This window comes from Osmerus mordax, chromosome 3, assembly GCF_038355195.1.
Source record: "Osmerus mordax isolate fOsmMor3 chromosome 3, fOsmMor3.pri, whole genome shotgun sequence".
NCBI classification, from domain to species: Eukaryota; Metazoa; Chordata; class Actinopteri; order Osmeriformes; family Osmeridae; genus Osmerus; species Osmerus mordax.
The window spans coordinates 2,045,875-2,064,935 of NC_090052.1; the positions used below are offsets into that span (position 1 = coordinate 2,045,875).

General features: G+C 42.3%; 3 protein-coding genes across 3 annotated transcripts in view; 2 read left to right on the forward strand and 1 right to left on the reverse strand.

The window, feature by feature from the left end:
- The window catches only part of LOC136938120 (GTPase IMAP family member 8-like), a 261,770-nt gene that overhangs the window by 212,070 nt on the left and 30,639 nt on the right, over window positions 1–19,061 (reverse strand).
- On the forward strand, window positions 98–11,185 carry hoxb3a (homeobox B3a). The gene is given in 5 exon segments (XM_067232463.1): window positions 98–221; window positions 2,197–2,263; window positions 7,551–7,930; window positions 7,932–8,137; window positions 8,819–11,185. Coding segments are annotated over 3 exon segments (1,239 nt in total). The 5' UTR covers window positions 98–221; window positions 2,197–2,263; window positions 7,551–7,661; the 3' UTR covers window positions 9,583–11,185.
- hoxb2a (homeobox B2a) lies at window positions 13,781–16,250 on the forward strand. The gene is made up of 2 exons (XM_067232481.1): window positions 13,781–14,210; window positions 15,087–16,250. The coding sequence occupies exons 1-2, from the start codon at window positions 13,787–13,789 to the stop codon at window positions 15,821–15,823; spliced, it is 1,161 nt and encodes a 386-aa protein (XP_067088582.1). The 5' UTR covers window positions 13,781–13,786; the 3' UTR covers window positions 15,824–16,250.

Consider the following 19,061-nt stretch of genomic DNA (forward strand, 5'->3'; position numbering starts at 1 on the left):
TATCGCCTCACTGGCCGTGTTTTCTTCCAGTCACTAAAACTCTGCTGGTAACAACTGGCAAGTAATTACACAACAAATGGGATGGGGTCGGCGTTTAGCTGACTGCCAGTAGGTGCCATGCGGGCTCTGAGAGCCAGGTATTGCAGGGCCGGGATTAATACATAAATATAATACATTACGATGGGATTCCAAAGTACTTCCGTTGATTGATCATTAATCTGGTGAGTTATTGCTCTTCGACGTAAAAGGTCACTTGGTAAACCGAGCGCCAATCTGTCACAGGGAGACACAGCCAGCCCGGAGCAAGCCTGGCCTTGTTCATTTTACGTGTTTTACTCCTAGAGTGTGTTTATAAGTAGGCCTACATGGGTCATGCATGTATAAATTGTGACGATGATCTGTTTTTTGGGCGAACGGATCATGGAAGACGTTAAGAAATGTAGGGAGTGGATGTAACGGCACCGTAGTTGTTAAAAATAAGGGCATAAGGGGAAGATAGTTTGTCCTATGAGAATGAGGGAGAGAAAACAAACTTGACAGTAAAGTTGACCAAAACTGTGCTTGAGCACTGTTATGAAAATTGAGCCGTGGAACTAGGTTTTAGATTTTACAACAGATTGCCCAAAACCCATATTACCCGTGTAACCTCTTAATATGCATTTTGATCAATTATGCAGGAGCTCTTTGTTGCAATCATAGCAGAAATTAACCACTCAAGTCTCCATGTTGTTTCACCCTGTTATTTCGTTACCGTTTGCACATGTTTGGGCTTTCAGAATGGTTTTCGTTGAATTAGTGCTTGGTTAGCCAGCATTTGATTTGAATATTCGAGTTTTCTGGCTTCTTTCGGACGTTTTTCCACAAGAAATTGGCTCATCAGCTCTTCTGCTTGTATAGCTGCCTCCTCCCTTTGTTCTGAGCGAGTAGCGTTGCTGACTGCGGGGTCTGTAGCACCCTTCACTTTGTAGGTAACTTTAGGTTAGTCCAGTAGGGCTTCGGGTCGACAGCGTGTTATCGGTGCTGAAAATCTTCAAAACTACCAGGGTAGCGGTTGAAAAAAACGGGGCGACGGGGATGGAAGCGAGCCAACGCTGTGCGTGAGTGCGGGGATGCAATAAATAACTTTATATCGCTATAGGCCGCAGTGTCGGGGAGGTCGGGGAATCCTCGTTTTGATTTATGTGTTTGGGGTAGCTGTCAGGAGCGGGCGAACGAGAGCGTCCAACGTTTTTATTCCACTTTTAATAAGAGCTAGGCTACCATGCACACCACCATGGCCATTCAATTTCATTTCAGCTTGGGCCCTTACGTTGGACATATCCTTTTCAGCCTGTTTTTGCACTGGATGTGGATATAGCGCTACAATTACGTAGATAGTTGGACCTTATTTTTTCTCCAGAACGATGAGGCTTGTGTACCCCTTGTTGAACCGTGGGCGCAGTCCATTCTATTGGGTGACTTTCGTTTATTTTCGATTCATTTCGATGAGGTGTAGTGGAGACTTTGTAAGCTATTTTCTGGCTTTAGCCTACCTCTCTAATTATTCTCATCATCACGCTCATTAAGGTTAATCATCAAATTCATTACATCTATTTTCATGCTGTTATAATTATTGTCACAGTGGAAAGATTTGTTCATGTCACAATAGCCTGCATTGAAATGTTCATATTTAGAACACGGCATTAATAGCCAACATAGGATCGTTTTATTTTCATTATTAATTACAGGACACAACCATCCACATTTGTTATGGATCTATTCTGTTGTAGTGTACTTGGGATTTTATCATTTACATAGAATGCTTGCAAGACCAACCCTGTTGCAAATCATAACCGGATGATTCTTCACATGTTGATCTGTATGTTTGTGGTTCTTTTCTTACGTGAGCATTACTTCGTGTATATTGCTTGCACAGTTTGTGGGACCATAGACGCCACAATGGGGTACAAATAATTGAAATATGTGGACAATGTAATCTGATAGATCATTTAAATCAATCGAAAAGACCCGGGATTCTATCCTATTGGATTTGCATTTATTCCGGTATTGCTGGAATAATTTAAGGTTAACGATATCTGTCACCGGTAGACAAATCTCAGATTGCCTTTGTGTTCGATTAGTCTACAAGAGGTCATATGCACTGTATTGGATTTTCCAGGACCCCGTTTGATTGCATCTTTCTCTTTTTCCTTGCAGTCCCTTCAAGGCTTCAGGAACCTGCTTTCTTGCATAAAATTCGGTGTTCATAAACAGCATCATCCCGGTAAGAACAACAATGCACGTTTTTAAGTACTGCAGTGTGGTGATGAATGTTTCATAAACGAGAATCTATTGAAGACACACCACTGAAATGTTTATAATCTCAGATAAATAATGAAGAATTTACATGAAAAAATATATATAATTGTATATTTTATTTCAATATGCACTGAACATAGATCTTAAACTGCAATTTGCATTCAGATATTGCTCAAATTTGCTCAGTGACAAAGGGGGACAATCGGGGGAGGTTGCATTGTAAATGGAAGGTTCTAAGTAAATAATTAAACTTGTTTACTATTATAGATCCATACATAAACAATATTGTGCATGCTTCAGTCTGTATGGGCCTACTTTTAGATATTCCATTTATGCCATGCTTGTGGTGATGTAATGACTAGTAGTGCACTGTAATGGGTGTTGATGGTATGGGCGTGTGTTTTATGCAGATTAGCCACGCAATTGCATATCTGGATGACATGTATGACAAACTATAACAGCAAATATTGTCAAAAAAGCCATCAGAAGCAACATGCTGTACAAAGACTCACTTATCAAAAGAAAATACTCAGTTGGTGAGCCTTCTGTTCATATGGGAAACATGTTGCTGGAACAGAATACATGTACACAGGTTATAAATAAATATGAAGATTGTTCACCATGCAACAATTAAGCAGCATTTAACACTCAGTACTATATAGAAACATATATTATATACAACAAACATAACATTATAGCATGCGGATGACCAGGCCTTATGCTTGGAATGGTATTTGGATATCTGCCGTAAAGCGAAGTAGATTCCAATATTTCTCCATTTAACTTGTCTGAGATTCAGATTAATCCAAAACTGAAGACTGAGGACTCCTGCCATCCAAGGCAAATAATTCCTTCATCTTGTGACAAACATTAACATGTAGGAATCCCAATCTTTTTTCGCCAGGGCACTGAAATACACGATTCACTACTTGCTCCCAGTATGTGCTTACTCGTTGCAAAAATAAGTTGTGGAAACAAAAGATTTTAAGATGTTGTTAATTAGTAGGCCTTTAGGATCCACCCCATTTGCCCCATTTAGCAGCAGTTGCAAATCAAGAACAATACCACATAGGAGAGACTTGCAGACACCTACATTTCTGCCTCCTACCTTCCTACACCGCTGGTGATCTCCTCTGTTGAAGTGCCCACACAAAACGCATCTTTTTAAAGTTGCTGTTTACTGGCACTGCTGTGTGGTAGAAGTCATAAATCTTACGTAGCCATAAACGATGGGGGTAGTGTCCTGAATAATAAAAATAGAGAACGAGTGAGGGAGGGAGAGAAAGTGGAAAAAAACATATTGAGGGGAAGGGGGAAAGAGTGTGTGTGAGAGAGAGAGAGAGAGAGAGAGAGAGAGAGAGAGAGAGAGAGAGAGAGAGAGAGAGAGAGAGAGAGAGAGAGAGAGAGAGAGAGAGAGAGAGAGAAAGAGGGTGGGGGGGGATATAGAATACAAACTTGAGTTTTCCTTTCCAAAAGGGATCCATGTCTCCTTTTCCTTGTTTTCAGATATTTCATCTCCTTGTTTGATCTTGATTTGGGTGTTAAAATGTCACCTCCAATACAAAATACAGAAAGCGATCCTCTGTATTTTCAACATGTAGCCTACACTTGGCTACTCGCTATCTAAGTTTTTCTAAGAACATGTGTGGCACCAGTTTCGTCTGGGCTTCTAAATATCACAGATTTACTTTTTTTTCCTTTGGGTGATTTGTTTTACACCCCTCCCTCGTATTGTCAAGTTCGGCTGTTGTCTGTTCTCACAGTCCCCCCCCCCTTCCTTTTTTCATTTTGTGCATTAGTTATTACACTACGTGGCTGTGCTGGGATATATGTGTTGAAACATTAACAATACAGGGGAAATTCTGTTTCTGCCGCGAGCCAAAACGGGAGCCGTCTGAGCAAAACCCACTTCCTGGTAATCTAATATACACCAGTGGAGGAGAAAAAATGGGGCTTCTCCCGTAACTAAACAATATTACCGTAGCCTGACACCTAACTGGGAGACACTTAAATAAAAAAAAGTAGCCACCTCTCCTGAAATAAAGGCCCGTGCCCTGTCCAGCACGTCTGCAATTAGCATAATTTTTCACTAGTGACGCTGTTTGATGGGGATTAACGCTCGCGCCTGGCGCTCCAAGTCAGCCCCGTTATTTTCTAATAGCTGCAAAGGCCTTGTGTTGACAGCACAATAAACCGTCTGTAAGAGCTACGTGTAGTGGGAATAGCTAACCATCTACAGAAACACACGGGAGAAAGAAAAATGCAATGGGATGAAATTTCGCGGCAAACTGCGGCTCTCATGCTTGGATTATGATGTTGAGGTTTGCGCCGTGAAAGAACGGGGGAAATCTGAGGCCATTGTTATCAGCGAGCAGGGCGTACCAGTCGGCGGGGCAGCCAGGCGCTCTCTGCCTGTCCATTCGCAGCCCCCCTAGCATTCCTCAGATCTTTCATGCCAGACCGTCTACCCCCTGCCCAAGCCGAGGGGATCCGTGCAGGAGCGCCCGACTCAGGCTCGGGGCCGCCGTCCTCGAGATAGGCTACCGGCGGATATACATTTGCGGCGAGTTTTTAAGGGGAGAGGGGAAAGCTCCCGTTTTATTGATTGCATCGAGGCTGAATGTGAAAAATATATGATGCCTGCCCGTGCTTCCGTCGTCAGAGGCTAAGGTAAGCTGGTCTGAAATAGGCTATCAGTTTGTGAATGGCGGAGTGTGCGTCCCGGTGATTTATGACCATATGACTCCAATCGCGGTTCAAGAAGAGTTCACAATGCTTTAAGCTTCCTTCCACGCCGCAACCCCCATTTTCTTCTTCAGATTCTCTTTTCAAATGGATTCATTTCCCCACTGCTTATATTTATTTTCAAAACAACGGGAAAAATAATTTTTTACCCATCTGTTTTCATCGGCTTTGAGGTTCAGTGCATTTGAGGACTGAATCTGTAGGATATCTTGGACCTTCTATGAAATCATCGAATTTCTTTCTGTATTAAGCCTTACCCATTAATTAATGTTTCAATATAACGTGTTTCGTTTGACTTGATAGTGAGACATAAGGCCTGTGTTGTCTGTAATTGAACGAAAGCTAAGAGACGTATGAAGATGGCTCGACACGAAAGACAGTTCTGTCGTCCATATGCTATAGTCTATAGCATTTATGGCTACTTTTCATTAATCAGTGGGATAACAAATAACCTACATGGATTACTCGACATAGCCTACCTTGTGTAGCCTATATATTGCAGACGCCATTTGTAATTTTAGCCATGTTATGAAACAGATTGGACACCCAAGTTTGTGTCTGGGCTCGTTGTTGTTGTTGATGTTCCTTTATGGGATCGCCTTTTATCCAGCCCCATCCACTCTGGACCCCAATAATTGCATTAGAGGCGTATCGCATAGTAAAGTTAGTTATTGTGTTAGGGTTACAAACAGGACAGGACATTACGTGTTCCATTTAATGGCACAGTGATATGATTTAATATATATTATTCTTGCAGCCATTTTTTTCGCTTCCTCACCCCCTCTCCCCCTCCTACAATTCCTTAGAGTAAATAATTAGGATTCCGGCCGTCTACTAGAAAGATAAATGGGTGACATTTTTGACGTGGTGAGAGTTGATGTCCAAAAGCTGTAAATCTAACCCCCCTCATCTCTTAGACACATTAAATTGCTTTAATGTCATGTATTAATATGATTGTTTTGCTTAAATTTTCCATTGAAAATTGAAAATATTTTTGTATTCGTTTTGGATTTAGAAAGTTAAATATGCCGAACAATAGGCTACATGATCCATGGCTACATAAATATAATTAGCTTTATTTGTGGTCTTTTGTATTCCATAGGAAATTGATCATTTTCATGGATGTATTGATATTAATATGTGTATGTTGGAAATAGGCTTTTTGAATTTACAGACCTTGCAGATTTCCCTTTTTGAATGTAAATATTATGGTCTCATATAATTGATCCGTTGTTCACTAATTATTATGTTTTTCATATTCCCAAAATAGCCGTTCATCTGCGTAAGATATTTGAGAAGAGCATGATAGCATGTTATTTTATCACTCAAACTGAATGGTCTCTAATAAATAATTCGACAAAACTTCTAAACATCAGGCTATGCTTTGTTTTGACTTAGCCTATAGGCTATAGTCCACTACTTTGTACCTCAAAAAAAGACTGTTAAAAACAGACGACAGTGACATTAAATGTATTAAAGCTATACCCCATGCTATTGCATATTATGAAGCAATTTTCAAACGTTTCATCTGTCTTCAAGCCATCCAGTCGAAATGAATCCCATGTGCGATGGGAATGCTTTGCAAGGTTACACACTGGCCTTTTGGCCACCCCAGCGGTTAACGAATGTGGGGAGCTTTCCAGGGTTTCACCGTCTTGTCTTGTCGAGCAGGCATAAATGAATCATGCCCGTTTTAAATCTTCCGAGGTTCTTCATCCCATTCCATTGGGATTGCAACAAAGTGCACAACGAAGGCTAAAATGCCGGTTTTTCTGGTTTTTTATGTTGCCCAAATACGTTACCGTGTAACCGGAGAAACCCCTGAAGGAAGTGTGACAAAAGACGACATCTGCACAGATTTTCCAGCTCAATATAAAGAAAATTATAATAGAAAATTGTTTACAAGACTATGTCCTATATATTTTAACAAGGCATATTTATGTTTTAAACCCTGTCATTTACCTTTTTCAGATTAGACAAAACAGATGTATCCCACTCGAGATCATTTTTATCGTTATATTGTGATGTAACAACGAAAATAAATCCTAACGTTATTGCAGCGTAATGTTATTTAATTGCTGATTGTAGGACTAAGACTATTACCCTATATATATTTTTTGAATGAATGACAAGAGTTATAGCCTATCATGACACAAAAGCATGCACTACCTATAGGCCTATACCCTACTCACTGGGGCCACTAAGATCTAGGCTAATGAAACTTACTGTAGTTCAATCGTAAACATTATAAATGAGACCCTCACATATTCCGCAGTCATTGGTGTGTGTGTGTGAGAGAGAATAAATGTTGTTTCGTAGTGTGTGGCTTGTGTAGTGGTGGGGGGGGGGGGGGGGGGGGGAGAAGGGCCGGCCAGTGCAGCTTGCCCTGACATAGCATCTGCAAGCCGTGTTGTGGGAAAGAGCTATTCATGTCATGACGTCTTTCAGCGGGCGAAGATGGATTTATCTCGCGCCTCTCTTATTATGTGCTTCTTATAACCTTTCAGGTCAGCTTCCAAGAGGCCGTTGGAAAGAGACCGTCACGTGACATCTGGTGCCAATGTTCTTCCAGAAGGTCGTCAAGACCCTGGTAGCCGGTTACGCCAATTCTTTTGGAAATGCAGAAAACGACCTACTACGACAACTCGACGCTATTTGGAGGTTACTCGTACCAAGGGGCCAACGGCTTTGGCTATGATGCACCCCAACCAGCCTTTCAGTCCTCACCTCACCTCGAAGGCGACTACCAGAGGTCTGCCTGCTCTCTCCAGTCTTTAGGGGGAAACAGTGCCCCTCCGCAGCAACATGCCAAGACGAAAGAGTTGAATGGCAGCTGCATGCGCCCCAGCCTGCCACCTGAACACCACCCACCCCCCCAAGTGTCCCCCCCCCCTCAACCCTGCCAACGCCACCAGCAGCAGCAGTGCCACCGCCCAGCAGCCGGGTGGCAGCGGTGGGGCTTCTAAATCAGCCCCAAAGACGTCCTCTCTACCCCCCAACCCCACGCTCACCAAGCAGATCTTCCCCTGGATGAAGGAATCGAGGCAGAACACAAAGCAAAAAAACGGCTCTCCAAGCGCAAGTTCAGCTAATGGTGTGTGCTTCCTCTTCCCCCAACGATGTCTATTTATTCATGGCACCTTCTCAAAAAGGCATTACGGGTAGCATGAATGGAGATAACAAAATGGTGGAATAATCTAATGGTATTCCTCTTTAATAGCAACGAGACTTTCATTAATTTGACACAATGAACAGACGCAAGAATTCTCTTTATTGATGAGTGTTTGAAACCACTCAAGCCAAATGACAGTGAAGCTATATATGACAGTGAGACCATAGCATATCTGTTCATCGACAGAGACAATATGTTTTGAAGTCGAATGTTGTTTATTTTGAGATAAGAGAAAACTGCTGCTCGTCAAATATTATTGTTATATGAACTGATATTGACAGACACGCATTTCAACACACACAAACGGTCGATTGATATTAATTAAATCTCAGATTTGCGAACAGCATACAAAACATTGTGGATGCTTTGAGTGCATACAGTTAATGCTTCCTTGGTCCAGAGGTGTTTTGTCTGTTCAATGATACCATTTACGTACAGCCGGTCAATGAACGGGATCCAATCTCTTAATAAATGCCAAAGTTATGAAGTGTTGACACGTAATATCAGGGGGCTAAGTTTCGAAATATGCCCCCTGCTTTATTAGGAAACGATGCATTCAATTTCCCTGTGTAGTAATTATGTTTTATTTCATTCCCACTCCAGCGGAGAGCAGCGGTGGCGAGAAAAGCCCCCCGGGTTCAGCTGCGTCCAAGAGAGCGCGCACCGCCTACACGAGCGCGCAGCTGGTGGAGCTGGAGAAAGAGTTCCATTTCAACCGTTACCTGTGCAGGCCTCGGCGAGTGGAGATGGCTAACTTGCTCAACCTCAGCGAGCGCCAGATTAAGATATGGTTCCAGAACCGTCGTATGAAGTACAAAAAAGATCAAAAATCGAAAGGGATGGGCTCTTCTTCCGGTGGTCCGTCGCCAACTGGAAGCCCTCCCCTATCCCTGCAGTCCTCCGCTGGTTTTATGAACTCCATGCATTCAATGGCAGGTAGCTACGACGCTCCTTCCCCACCATCCTTCAACAAGCCCCATCAGAACGCCTATGCCATGTCCTCAGCCTACCAAAACCCAATGAAAACCTGCCCCGCTCAACAGAAGTATGCCAACACCGCGCCAGAGTACGACCCGCACGGGCTACAGGGTAATAGTGGTAATTACGGAACTCCCAACATGCAGGGCAGCCCCGTGTACGTGGGGGGGAACTACGTTGAGTCAATGCCCACCTCCGGGCCGTCTATGTACGGCCTCAACCACCTGCCTCACCACCAGGCAGGAAACATGGAGTACAACGGTGCCACGCAGATGTCAGCCAGCCAACATCACGGACCGTGCGACCCCCACCCGACATACACCGATCTGTCGGCGCACCATCCTTCTCAGGGTAGAATCCAGGAAGCACCCAAGTTAACTCATCTGTAGCAGGTTTGAAAAACAAAACAAACGAAATGACAACTTCTACTAACTAACCCATGGGACGCTGCAATGGGGGTTGAAATAAAAAGACGATCCAGTGGTTTGTTAGCCTGTCCAAGCTGTTGTCTAGGTGTTGTCTAACCATTGTGCGTCACATTCCCCATGATTTCCATTTTGATTTACGTTGTACTTTGGCTAAGGAGGGGGCCTCCCCTGAAAGAGAGTAATGGAGGAGTCGTAGTTGGATTAAATGGACAGTTAACAAGGTCCGAGATTTACCACTTCGAGACCTTTTTGACTCAATGGAACACATGTTATGTCAATGGAGAATTGTGTCGCCCGACCGCGTCAGCAAAATGGCTAATGTTGACGTCACATATCCACAGTAAGGAGAACATATCTCCGTCTCAGTATCGTTGGAAGCAAACCACTGGATTGTTTTAGATGACTTCCCTTTCACATTACCTCTCTTTTGAAATGCCACACTAACCCACTGTCCTTTGACATTATTTTCATGTCTTTGCCAACATTGTGTCTCCAAGGAAATTTTTCACACAGTCCTCCGAGTCCCTTGCACCTCCCTCGGGTCAGAATTTGGGCTCACACATTGCTATGCTAAACTAACATTCATACAAACTCAAGGGGACATAAGCGATGGTTGTTTTCGTTGGCATATCATCGGCACAGGGTATAAGAGGAATTAAAAACTCCTTTATTTATGTTAGGCTCCTTGCCTCCTCTCTCTCTTTGTCTCTCTCTCTCTCTCACTCTCTCTCTCTCTCTCTCTCTCTCTCTCTCTCTCTCTCTCTCTCTCTCTCTCTCTCTCTCTCTCTCTCTCTCTCTCTCTCTCTCTCTCACACACACACACACACTCTATCTCTCTCTCTCTTTCTCTCTCTCTCACAAACTCTATCTCTCTCCCTCCCTTATTCTCTCTTTCTCTCTCTCTCAATCTATAGCCTAAGGGTTCACTTACATTAGCCAACACTAATGCGAATAGCCCACATTTTTTCATGTCTTGACTTAACGTGGAAACAGGGTATATTTGAACAAAATGCATGTCCGGGAAAAAAGCGGAAGTGTAAGCTTACACTAATGCTTTCTCGTCTGGGCATCATTGTTGCACTTAGAGTTTACATTTTGATGGGTAAGGAAAAAAATAAATCTTATTTTGAAACGGAAGACCTCCAATCAGTGTCTTTCGCAATGTGTGTTCAAATGAACATTCATAAATATATATTTATTTGTTATAGCCAGTTTAAAAACTTTCTTTTTTATTATTTATCCCCCATGTATTTATATCAAGAAAAAAATGTACTTTTTTAGTATTTACCTGTTATAAAGACGTTGTGTTCTTGTCATTGTAACGAATTCATTTTAGTTCTTGTATTTTAGAAATAAGTAGTTTTATGTTACCCTTGTACATAAATAATGTCATTACTTGTACAGGGGACGCGAGGACGGAATCAGACCGTTCCTGCATAGTCGAGAATTAGACAATATAGATAAACACTTTTTGGAGAACTTCCTTTGTCCTTTGTAGCTCCTTTCATTTCCTTGTCAAGAGTTGTCTGTTGAGCAATTCTTTAATAAAATGTTATGTTATTCAGTTCTATCTGATCCTTTCAACCTTAAAAAGTAGGACCTTGCGTTTGGCCATGTAAGAGAGAAGACTATTGGGAACATGTGCTCTATCTGTCTCGTGCTTTCCTGCCACAACTCTGAAAGAGCCCTCGGGGCTGCAACTGGCATAATCACGTGGTCCATGGCTAACACAACCTCCTGTTACCTAAAAAGATCTGTACAAATAACAACAAATAATCCTTATTTATGTTAAATAAGCCCATTTAACCTTGATAATTTCACTTGTCTTAAGAATAAAGCCTAAATATAGCGCATGGATATACAATTATTAACAACTAATGTAAAATGTTATTTTGTAAATCTACTTTATTGCCAAAAAACAAAAAAGTAACATGTTATGTGTTACAATGTTGTATGTTGGAGACAAGACACAGTAATGCATGTAAAGTTTCTCTCAATAGAATTAGCAACAAAAAGTTCTGTCTTTGTGAAATAGGATGATAAAATGGAAAACATTCAAGACCAAAAGCCAAAACAGTTAGCCTGACAGTATTAGCAGATTTTCTTTTTACAGTAGACCTATGTATAATTTTGGTTTATAGTCGTGTGATCTGGACAATTAATCAAAAATATACCTAATGGAAGATTTAGTCGAGAAAATAACAGAATAGAAAGGATAAACTAAAAGTTAAACATGTAAATCAACAATGGCAAACATATGCCCATACCTCCTCATTCAACCAACCACTCAAAATACTTAAATTTAACAAGTTGCACTCCCATTAAATAGAAATAGCCTATAGATCAACATTGCACGCCATTTTAGAAGCCTCACGGTCGCGTTAATGGCCACTTTGCCCAACAGATAAGTTTATCAAGCCTATAATATAAAGACAAACAATGTAGTCCACACTTCGAGAGAAATACTTCCCACTGTCCCATTTTTTGCGAAGTCAGCTACTCCACCGAGAACAGGCCGTGTTTTAGCGTGCCAGTGTGCCTGACCTCCTCTACATACTGCAGGCGAAAGCTTGCAGCGGCCTACACACTGCATTGTGTTTCTCTTTAGATAGGCCACTCGCCCACACACATTTCACCCATTTTTGCCTTTAGACCTGAGAGCAAGAACAAATACTTAATACGTCTGCAAATTCATTTATAGCTAATCGTAAATTGTTGGGGGGTTAAGGGATTATTTGCTGACAGTAAACATGGTCTCACGTTATAGCCTAAGTATGGTTGAGTCTAAATATATAGGCCTGAACAGAACATTTTAGAGGGTAAAAAGACGATTTCTTTGTTGAGATCTTGAAGAAAAAGGAAGAATTCTTGAGGGTGGTTGCTGTCAAGCGCTTTGCCGGGAAAAAGATTGATCACCACAGTTCTTTTTTTTCTCTATAGGCTACTTGGTCTCCCAAAATATCTCATCAGTTACAACACGTTTTTTAAGTTACATAATTTACCAATACATTTTCGACGCAGTTTTGCCTTGTGCGGCTTTTAACTCAACGCTGGAATTAATTCATAAAGGCCAAAGTCTTAAACCACAACGTCTGTTTTATACAGTCAGGATTCCTAGTTGCAGCAGGCGACCTGGCTGTGAACTTTCGTCAGTCGGCTCAGTAAACAAGCTGTCCATTTTTTTACACCGAAAAAACCTACCAGTGGAAAGCTTTGCAGGACTGAATATTTCTAAGGGTAAACGCTTCTCTCTCTCTCGCTCTCTCTCTCTCTCTCTCTCTCTCTCTCTCTCTCTCTCTCTCTCTCTCTCTCTTTCTCTCTCACCTCACTCACTCACACACATACATACATATACGGGCTCACACACTTGTGTATGATAACATTATGAATTGTAGGGCTACAATATAACGAAATTACACACTTACACACTGCTCTTCAATCTGCATCAGCCCTTTGTGATATTATAGTACGTTTCTCTGCTGCACCATGAATAGCTACCAATGGCTTTATGCTGGCTCGCTGACGAAAGAAAACCGTTATTCGACATTAGCTCAGCGTCTTATGAAGACGTATCCCATGTAAGATGGGTTGGAAATGTATTCTTTTTTTTTACTTAAGGCGCCTCATCTCCTGTCAAACTTTTAAGATTAATGACCTACTCTGGTAAACACGAAGTTTGCCATATTGCAAGTGTGTCTTCGGCATCCACCTAATGTTACATAGTTACATCACCAGAATCGAAAATCTGTTCACCAGTCTCTATTGTTTGGCATAAGGGGCCTCGACAACATCCCACGCGACACAGCTAGGTGAGACACATGGCAACCGAGCCCTTTTTATTATAATTATTACATGCACCCCCTGCTAATACAAAACAACATGATATCCTACGATATATGAACATTTGCTCAAAATAATGCGTTCTTTAGCCACCAGGCCTCGGATTTCCATTGGATGTTATTGGTCATGTGACCAGGAATTGGCTGCAATTTCGCCCATAGTCTTCAGTTTAGTAGACCAAGGTCCCCATACGCTAGTAATATCACCAATATACACAATTATTAAAGGCCGCAAATACGCCATTGCGGGGAGCTGATAATCACGCGTTTTTGTTATTATTTAGCTCATTTTGTTTTTGCGGTCCGCTTGCTGACCAGGAGACGATATGAATTTTGAATTTGAGAGGGAGATTGGGTTCATAAACAGCCAGCCTTCCCTTGCAGAGTGCCTGACGTCTTTTCCCGCTGTCCTGGAGTCATTTCAAACTTCATCAATCAAGGACTCGACAGTAATTCCTCCTCCTTTCGAGCACACCATCCCCAGCCTAAGCCCGTGCACAAGCAGCCAGGCGCGACCGAGGAGCCAAAAGAGAGCCTCCAATGGCCTGCAGCTTCGGACGCCGCAGTCTCACCAGGGCCCTGCCCCGCCAGCTAGCGCTGCTGGCCCGCTGGCACACGAGTTCCCCTGGATGAAAGAGAAGAAATCCTCCAAGAAGTGCCCTAAATCTGCGAATGCCACCCTTGCCTCTTCCTCTTCCCCCTCTCCCGCATCCTCCGGATATGCCACAGCAGGACTGGAATCCCCGACAGGTCGGTACATTAAAGAGAAACAAGACTATCTATTAACATTTAATTGTTTTCTTTTCCTGCATTGCATGTGTGAATGTAGCATCCTGTGGGGACGGCTTTTAAACGGGATCGTTCAAAACCATTGCATGGGAAGGCTTTTTAATGGGATATCATCATGATGTTACTGTTTTTATTTCCAGAACCATACTGTGATGCATTTATTTTCTGAAGCATGTTCCCCATTATGCTGGTGTTGTGTGTGCAGACAGGGACCTGCATTATGCTGCAGTGCTGCTTTGCATGAGCCATTTGAACTCATATTAATCATAATACTACTGCACCACACACTATTCGATTATATATCACTTGGGTATTCCTACATGTATAAAACGAGCTGATATCTGCAACATCACTAATCTGGTCATAAGATATATATTCTACTAAACCTTTACAATGTTTCAATGTGCCCAATCTGGTGCGTAAAATGTGGTTGTGTGTTGCCATTCTTGGATATAAAGTTGCATTTCAACAGATTTGAAATGTTGCCTTGGAATAACGATTTAATCGCAGTCTGTGTCAGCACTGTCTTAATGATATATATTCATACCCATGTCTCGGGGCTGGGAGCCATGTTGGATGTCAGTATATAATGGCGAGGCAGTGCACAAAACAAAATATGGGGGCTTGGAGGAATAACGCGTCTCTGCTAACCTGATACAGGCAACATCAGAGAGCCACTGTACTGGAGTTGCTGAAAACAACTGTACAAGGGCTGTACTGGGGATATACACATAGTTCATTTTTATTGGGTTTTCAGCGGCGTGCCAAATGTGTCAGCGGATCATTATAAGGTTGATAGTTTGGACTTATTTATGTTCAATGTCTGGGTTCTTGCAGACACACATGGCGGTCTGGACAACGGAAGCGGGTCCAGGAGGCTGAGGACTGCATACACCAACACACAACTGCTCGAGCTGGAGAAGGAGTTCCACTTCAATAAATATCTCTGCCGGCCACGACGGGTGGAAATCGCTGCGCTTTTGGATCTAACTGAGAGGCAGGTCAAAGTATGGTTCCAAAACCGGCGAATGAAGCACAAGCGGCAAACGACACACCACAGGGAGGGCCAAGAGGGTGACCCTGGAGGATTTGAACCCCTGGAAGGGGCCGATGCCTCTTCGCCTTACTCAAGCCAACCACTGGAAGCCTCTGGCTCGGCTGCGTCCGAGGGCGAGACGTGCAACTCTGCAGCCTCCACCTACACGAATAGCAGTGACAATAATCACCCCACGCCCGAGGATGACCAGCTGAGCCGCCAAGAGCCAGCATCAGTCTCAGATACAACCGTGCGGTCCCCCCCGTTCCCCCTAACGCCCACTACAGATAACCCCACAACAATGGGCGACGCCGGCGCATCTGGCCCAGATCATTCGTTTTCGGAACAGCGGGATGCCGTGTCCGCCTCTCTCTCCGATTTAAATTTCTTTTCGGCCGATTCCTGCCTCCAGATTTCTGACGCTCTATCGCCCAGCCTGCAAAGCTCCCTCGACAGCCCTGTAGATTTCTCGGAGGAGGACTTTGACTTGTTCACGAGCACACTTTGTACTATAGATTTACAACATTTACAATTTTAGGACGACAAAAAGAACTTTAAGCAAACAATCGAATTAAGGACTGCCCATAGTGTTACAATAGTATGCATCTCGGCAACATTCCTGAATGTTCCTTTTTTGAAGATAGAAGTTAACCTGAGACGTACGGATCGAATTATGTACTACGTGCTGGCAATACATTTTTGGTTTATGCACTCGAAATCCCATACGGACTTCCCTTTGTCCAAATTTCAGGTATTTATTGCAATTTTGTTGTCTGGCATCATATAATTTACAGTATTTAAAATCTCCTTAATGTTTCAGACTTGTCAATGCAGCTCAATCGATAAATAATTCTCAGGAAATGTATCAAATCTATTGGATAGCTGGACTGCTTTTAGAAATTCTCTCTTCACTGGCAGCATCCGTGTTGACGAGTTTTAGAACTAGTTTATTTATTGAGATTCTTTAATAGTACAAATTTCAAATTATTTATTGTACATTATTTTCATAGTTGAAATAAAAAAAACATTTATAATGTGGCCTAAGTGTTGTTGATTGCTTGATGAAAATACATTGATAATGCTTTGTTTTCAATAATGCACCTATTTGTAAGCTGGGAAGCTGATAACAATGCAACAGTTTGGGAGTCAGTGCCTCATATCCACATGCAACCGTTGACCCAATTTAACACAATTTAGAAAATTACACAGATATTATTATAGCATATGTAATATTAATTTTAATATAAATACGGGTATAATTATTATTACATATGTTATTGTTTTACCATAGCCAATTACTTAATTTTGAGATATGTTACAGACATGTAGCTTACAGGTTATGTCGATGGTTATGTTCATATTCAGATGGAATTTAGAAGAAGATAAAAGGCACGTTTGGCATATTTTGGTATTATTCAGTGTGACTATTTTACTTTGTATTTAATCAACAAGATATGCTGCAATTTGTTGTTCAGAAATGTTCTAGGTTGGAACTCTTCTTAGATTCTTATTCAAATGCAAACCTATAACAAAGGCTATCACTAAATATTTCGGTTGAAACAAATAACGAAGGGTAAAGAACTGATCAAGCGCACACTGTTAGCCAAGTTATTGTTTTGTTCTAGGCTAACTCCCTGCGCGGTGCATTAAGCCATAGGCCAGTCGAACTAGCTCAGCTAACATTGTAGCCTAGCATGAGGTGCTGGGTGAGCTCGAGTCTGGCTGCTATCGTGCTGATGCAAAATGGCGCTGAGAACACAATGGGCGATATGAACAATAACGCGGCAGCCATTATAAGTCCCTCGTCACTGTGGATATAGCATAATAAGCCACTACGCAACATTAAGGCTGACTAACTGACCAACATCAGAGCCTTTCTCAAGGATTTCGTTGTTATTTTTTATTATTATTATTATTCTAAACAGGTTAACATACAATAATAATTTCCTAAAGCTTTATGGTAAAAAACGTTATTGTAGGCTAATAGCCTATGCTTTTATTATTCCTATGATAATGTGGCTGACTAAAATGTGCAATATTTAAACCTTAAAGCTATTTATATCATTATGTGACTCAGTCAACAACGTGCTCATCCATATCCCTCTTGTAGATATATCTGTGTTGGAATAAGCTCTCTCTCCTTGTTACTGATACCACCCTCCCCCATGCCTGCCTGCGTTCAGCTGCTCAACAGCACTAACTGTCTTTATCTTCATAAAGCACCAGACACCAACTCATAATTACAGAATTTTGTATCTATATCACCTTATTTTTATGGTATGGAAAAATCTGGGTTGGCCTGGGAAACATAGCCTAATCATTGCAATCTTGTCATGATATCCTTTTCCTGCAGCTACTTATTGGCACCATGTTCTTGACATCTCCACTACACACTTCCTGTCTGATGTGCAGAGTGGATCAGAAGAACCAAAATGGCTCCCAGTGGGGGTCGGATCAGGTTTAAGGAGAGGAAACTAGGAATCAGAACCGGGTCACGGACCCTTGGAGTCACCAATCACCAGGGGGGCCACATGAAAAGCAGTTCAGGGGTTCAGCCAAGGCCAGTTTGAGTGTGTCTCAGGGAGTCTGCAAGACTGTGTCTGCAGTAGGCTGTGTGGATGTGTGCAAGGACACAACATTTACCAACCAGAGGCAGTCCGCCTCCACCTCAGTCCCCAAAGAGACAGCGACAACCGGTCGATGCTGCAGACCCAGGGGTCCCTATCTGGGGGACCAGAGAGGAGCCTGACCACTGGGTCTGCATGGCAACCACTGACACACATGAATCAATTCAACATCCAAATGACCACCACAATGAATGGGGTCATTTTAGTTCACTGGTGTGTGTGTATGTGAGTATACAGAAACGTTTTGGATATCAGGTAAGTGTGAAACTCAGCCACAAGTCCTGACTTGCAATTTTGGGAAGGACGAATGCGCAGTACACCTTTTCTTTGGTTTATTTCTACAATCTTTACCGCAGTCTATCTGAGACCATATCGCCAGACAACCAGAGGCGCAGGAGGCGACTGTTTAGACAACAGAAGCCATGCCCACAGGGCACTCCTGGCTTTGTCAATTCTAAAGTGGGAAGTGATGGTTGACGGATATATGTGCTTGATAATTTAAGGTGTGGTGCCTGTGTCTTTGCTTATCTATCCATATTTGCTTTCCCTGGCCTCCATCCAAGGCTATGAGAAGCCGGTTATCTGCCATGTTTCCTTCACAATCGGTAACAATCAGGACATTTGTTTACTTCTTGTCATGAGTCATCTTTGTAATGTTTTTCCAAAGTGTTTGTCTTGGACGGTGGCGAAGGAGGATGGCAGAGCAGGAGAAGAGAGGCTTGGTGCCTGAAGAAGAATTTCACAGCACAGATTTTCCAGTATGACGTTTGCACAGTTATGTTTACTCATACAGTAAGTGCAGGATGGGAAATGCTTTGCCGCTCTAGCCAATCACATTTGAAACTGATGTTGCCTGTTTGCTGCAACTCTTCTGTTTGGCTGAGTCAGATCACATGACCTAAAAGGGATGGGCCAGAAACCAGGAAGTCCCACAAACACAGACAAACGATGTATCGCAGAGTGTAAACACAGAGAGCAATTTTTAAGGGTGTATCTGTAAGTGACCTTTTTAAAATAAAATGTTACGTAACGTAAGTTTTTTTACATTCTGTCTTATTGTATTCAGTGAAATAAGGGGTGTCATGTTGTACAGTTTGTATGCTAAACAAAATGGGGGGGAAAACACAAACATTCCTTGTTTTTCCATCA

What these genes read in the sequence shown, in the direction of transcription:
- hoxb2a (XM_067232481.1), top strand. Translation starts at nt 13,787, where the DNA reads ATGAATTTTGAATTTGAGAGGGAGATTGGGTTCATAAACAGCCAGCCT. An exon ending in AGGACTGGAATCCCCGACAG is followed by an intron (nt 14,211 to 15,086) that starts GTCGGTACATTA and finishes GGGTTCTTGCAG; the next exon opens with ACACACATGGCGGTCTGGAC.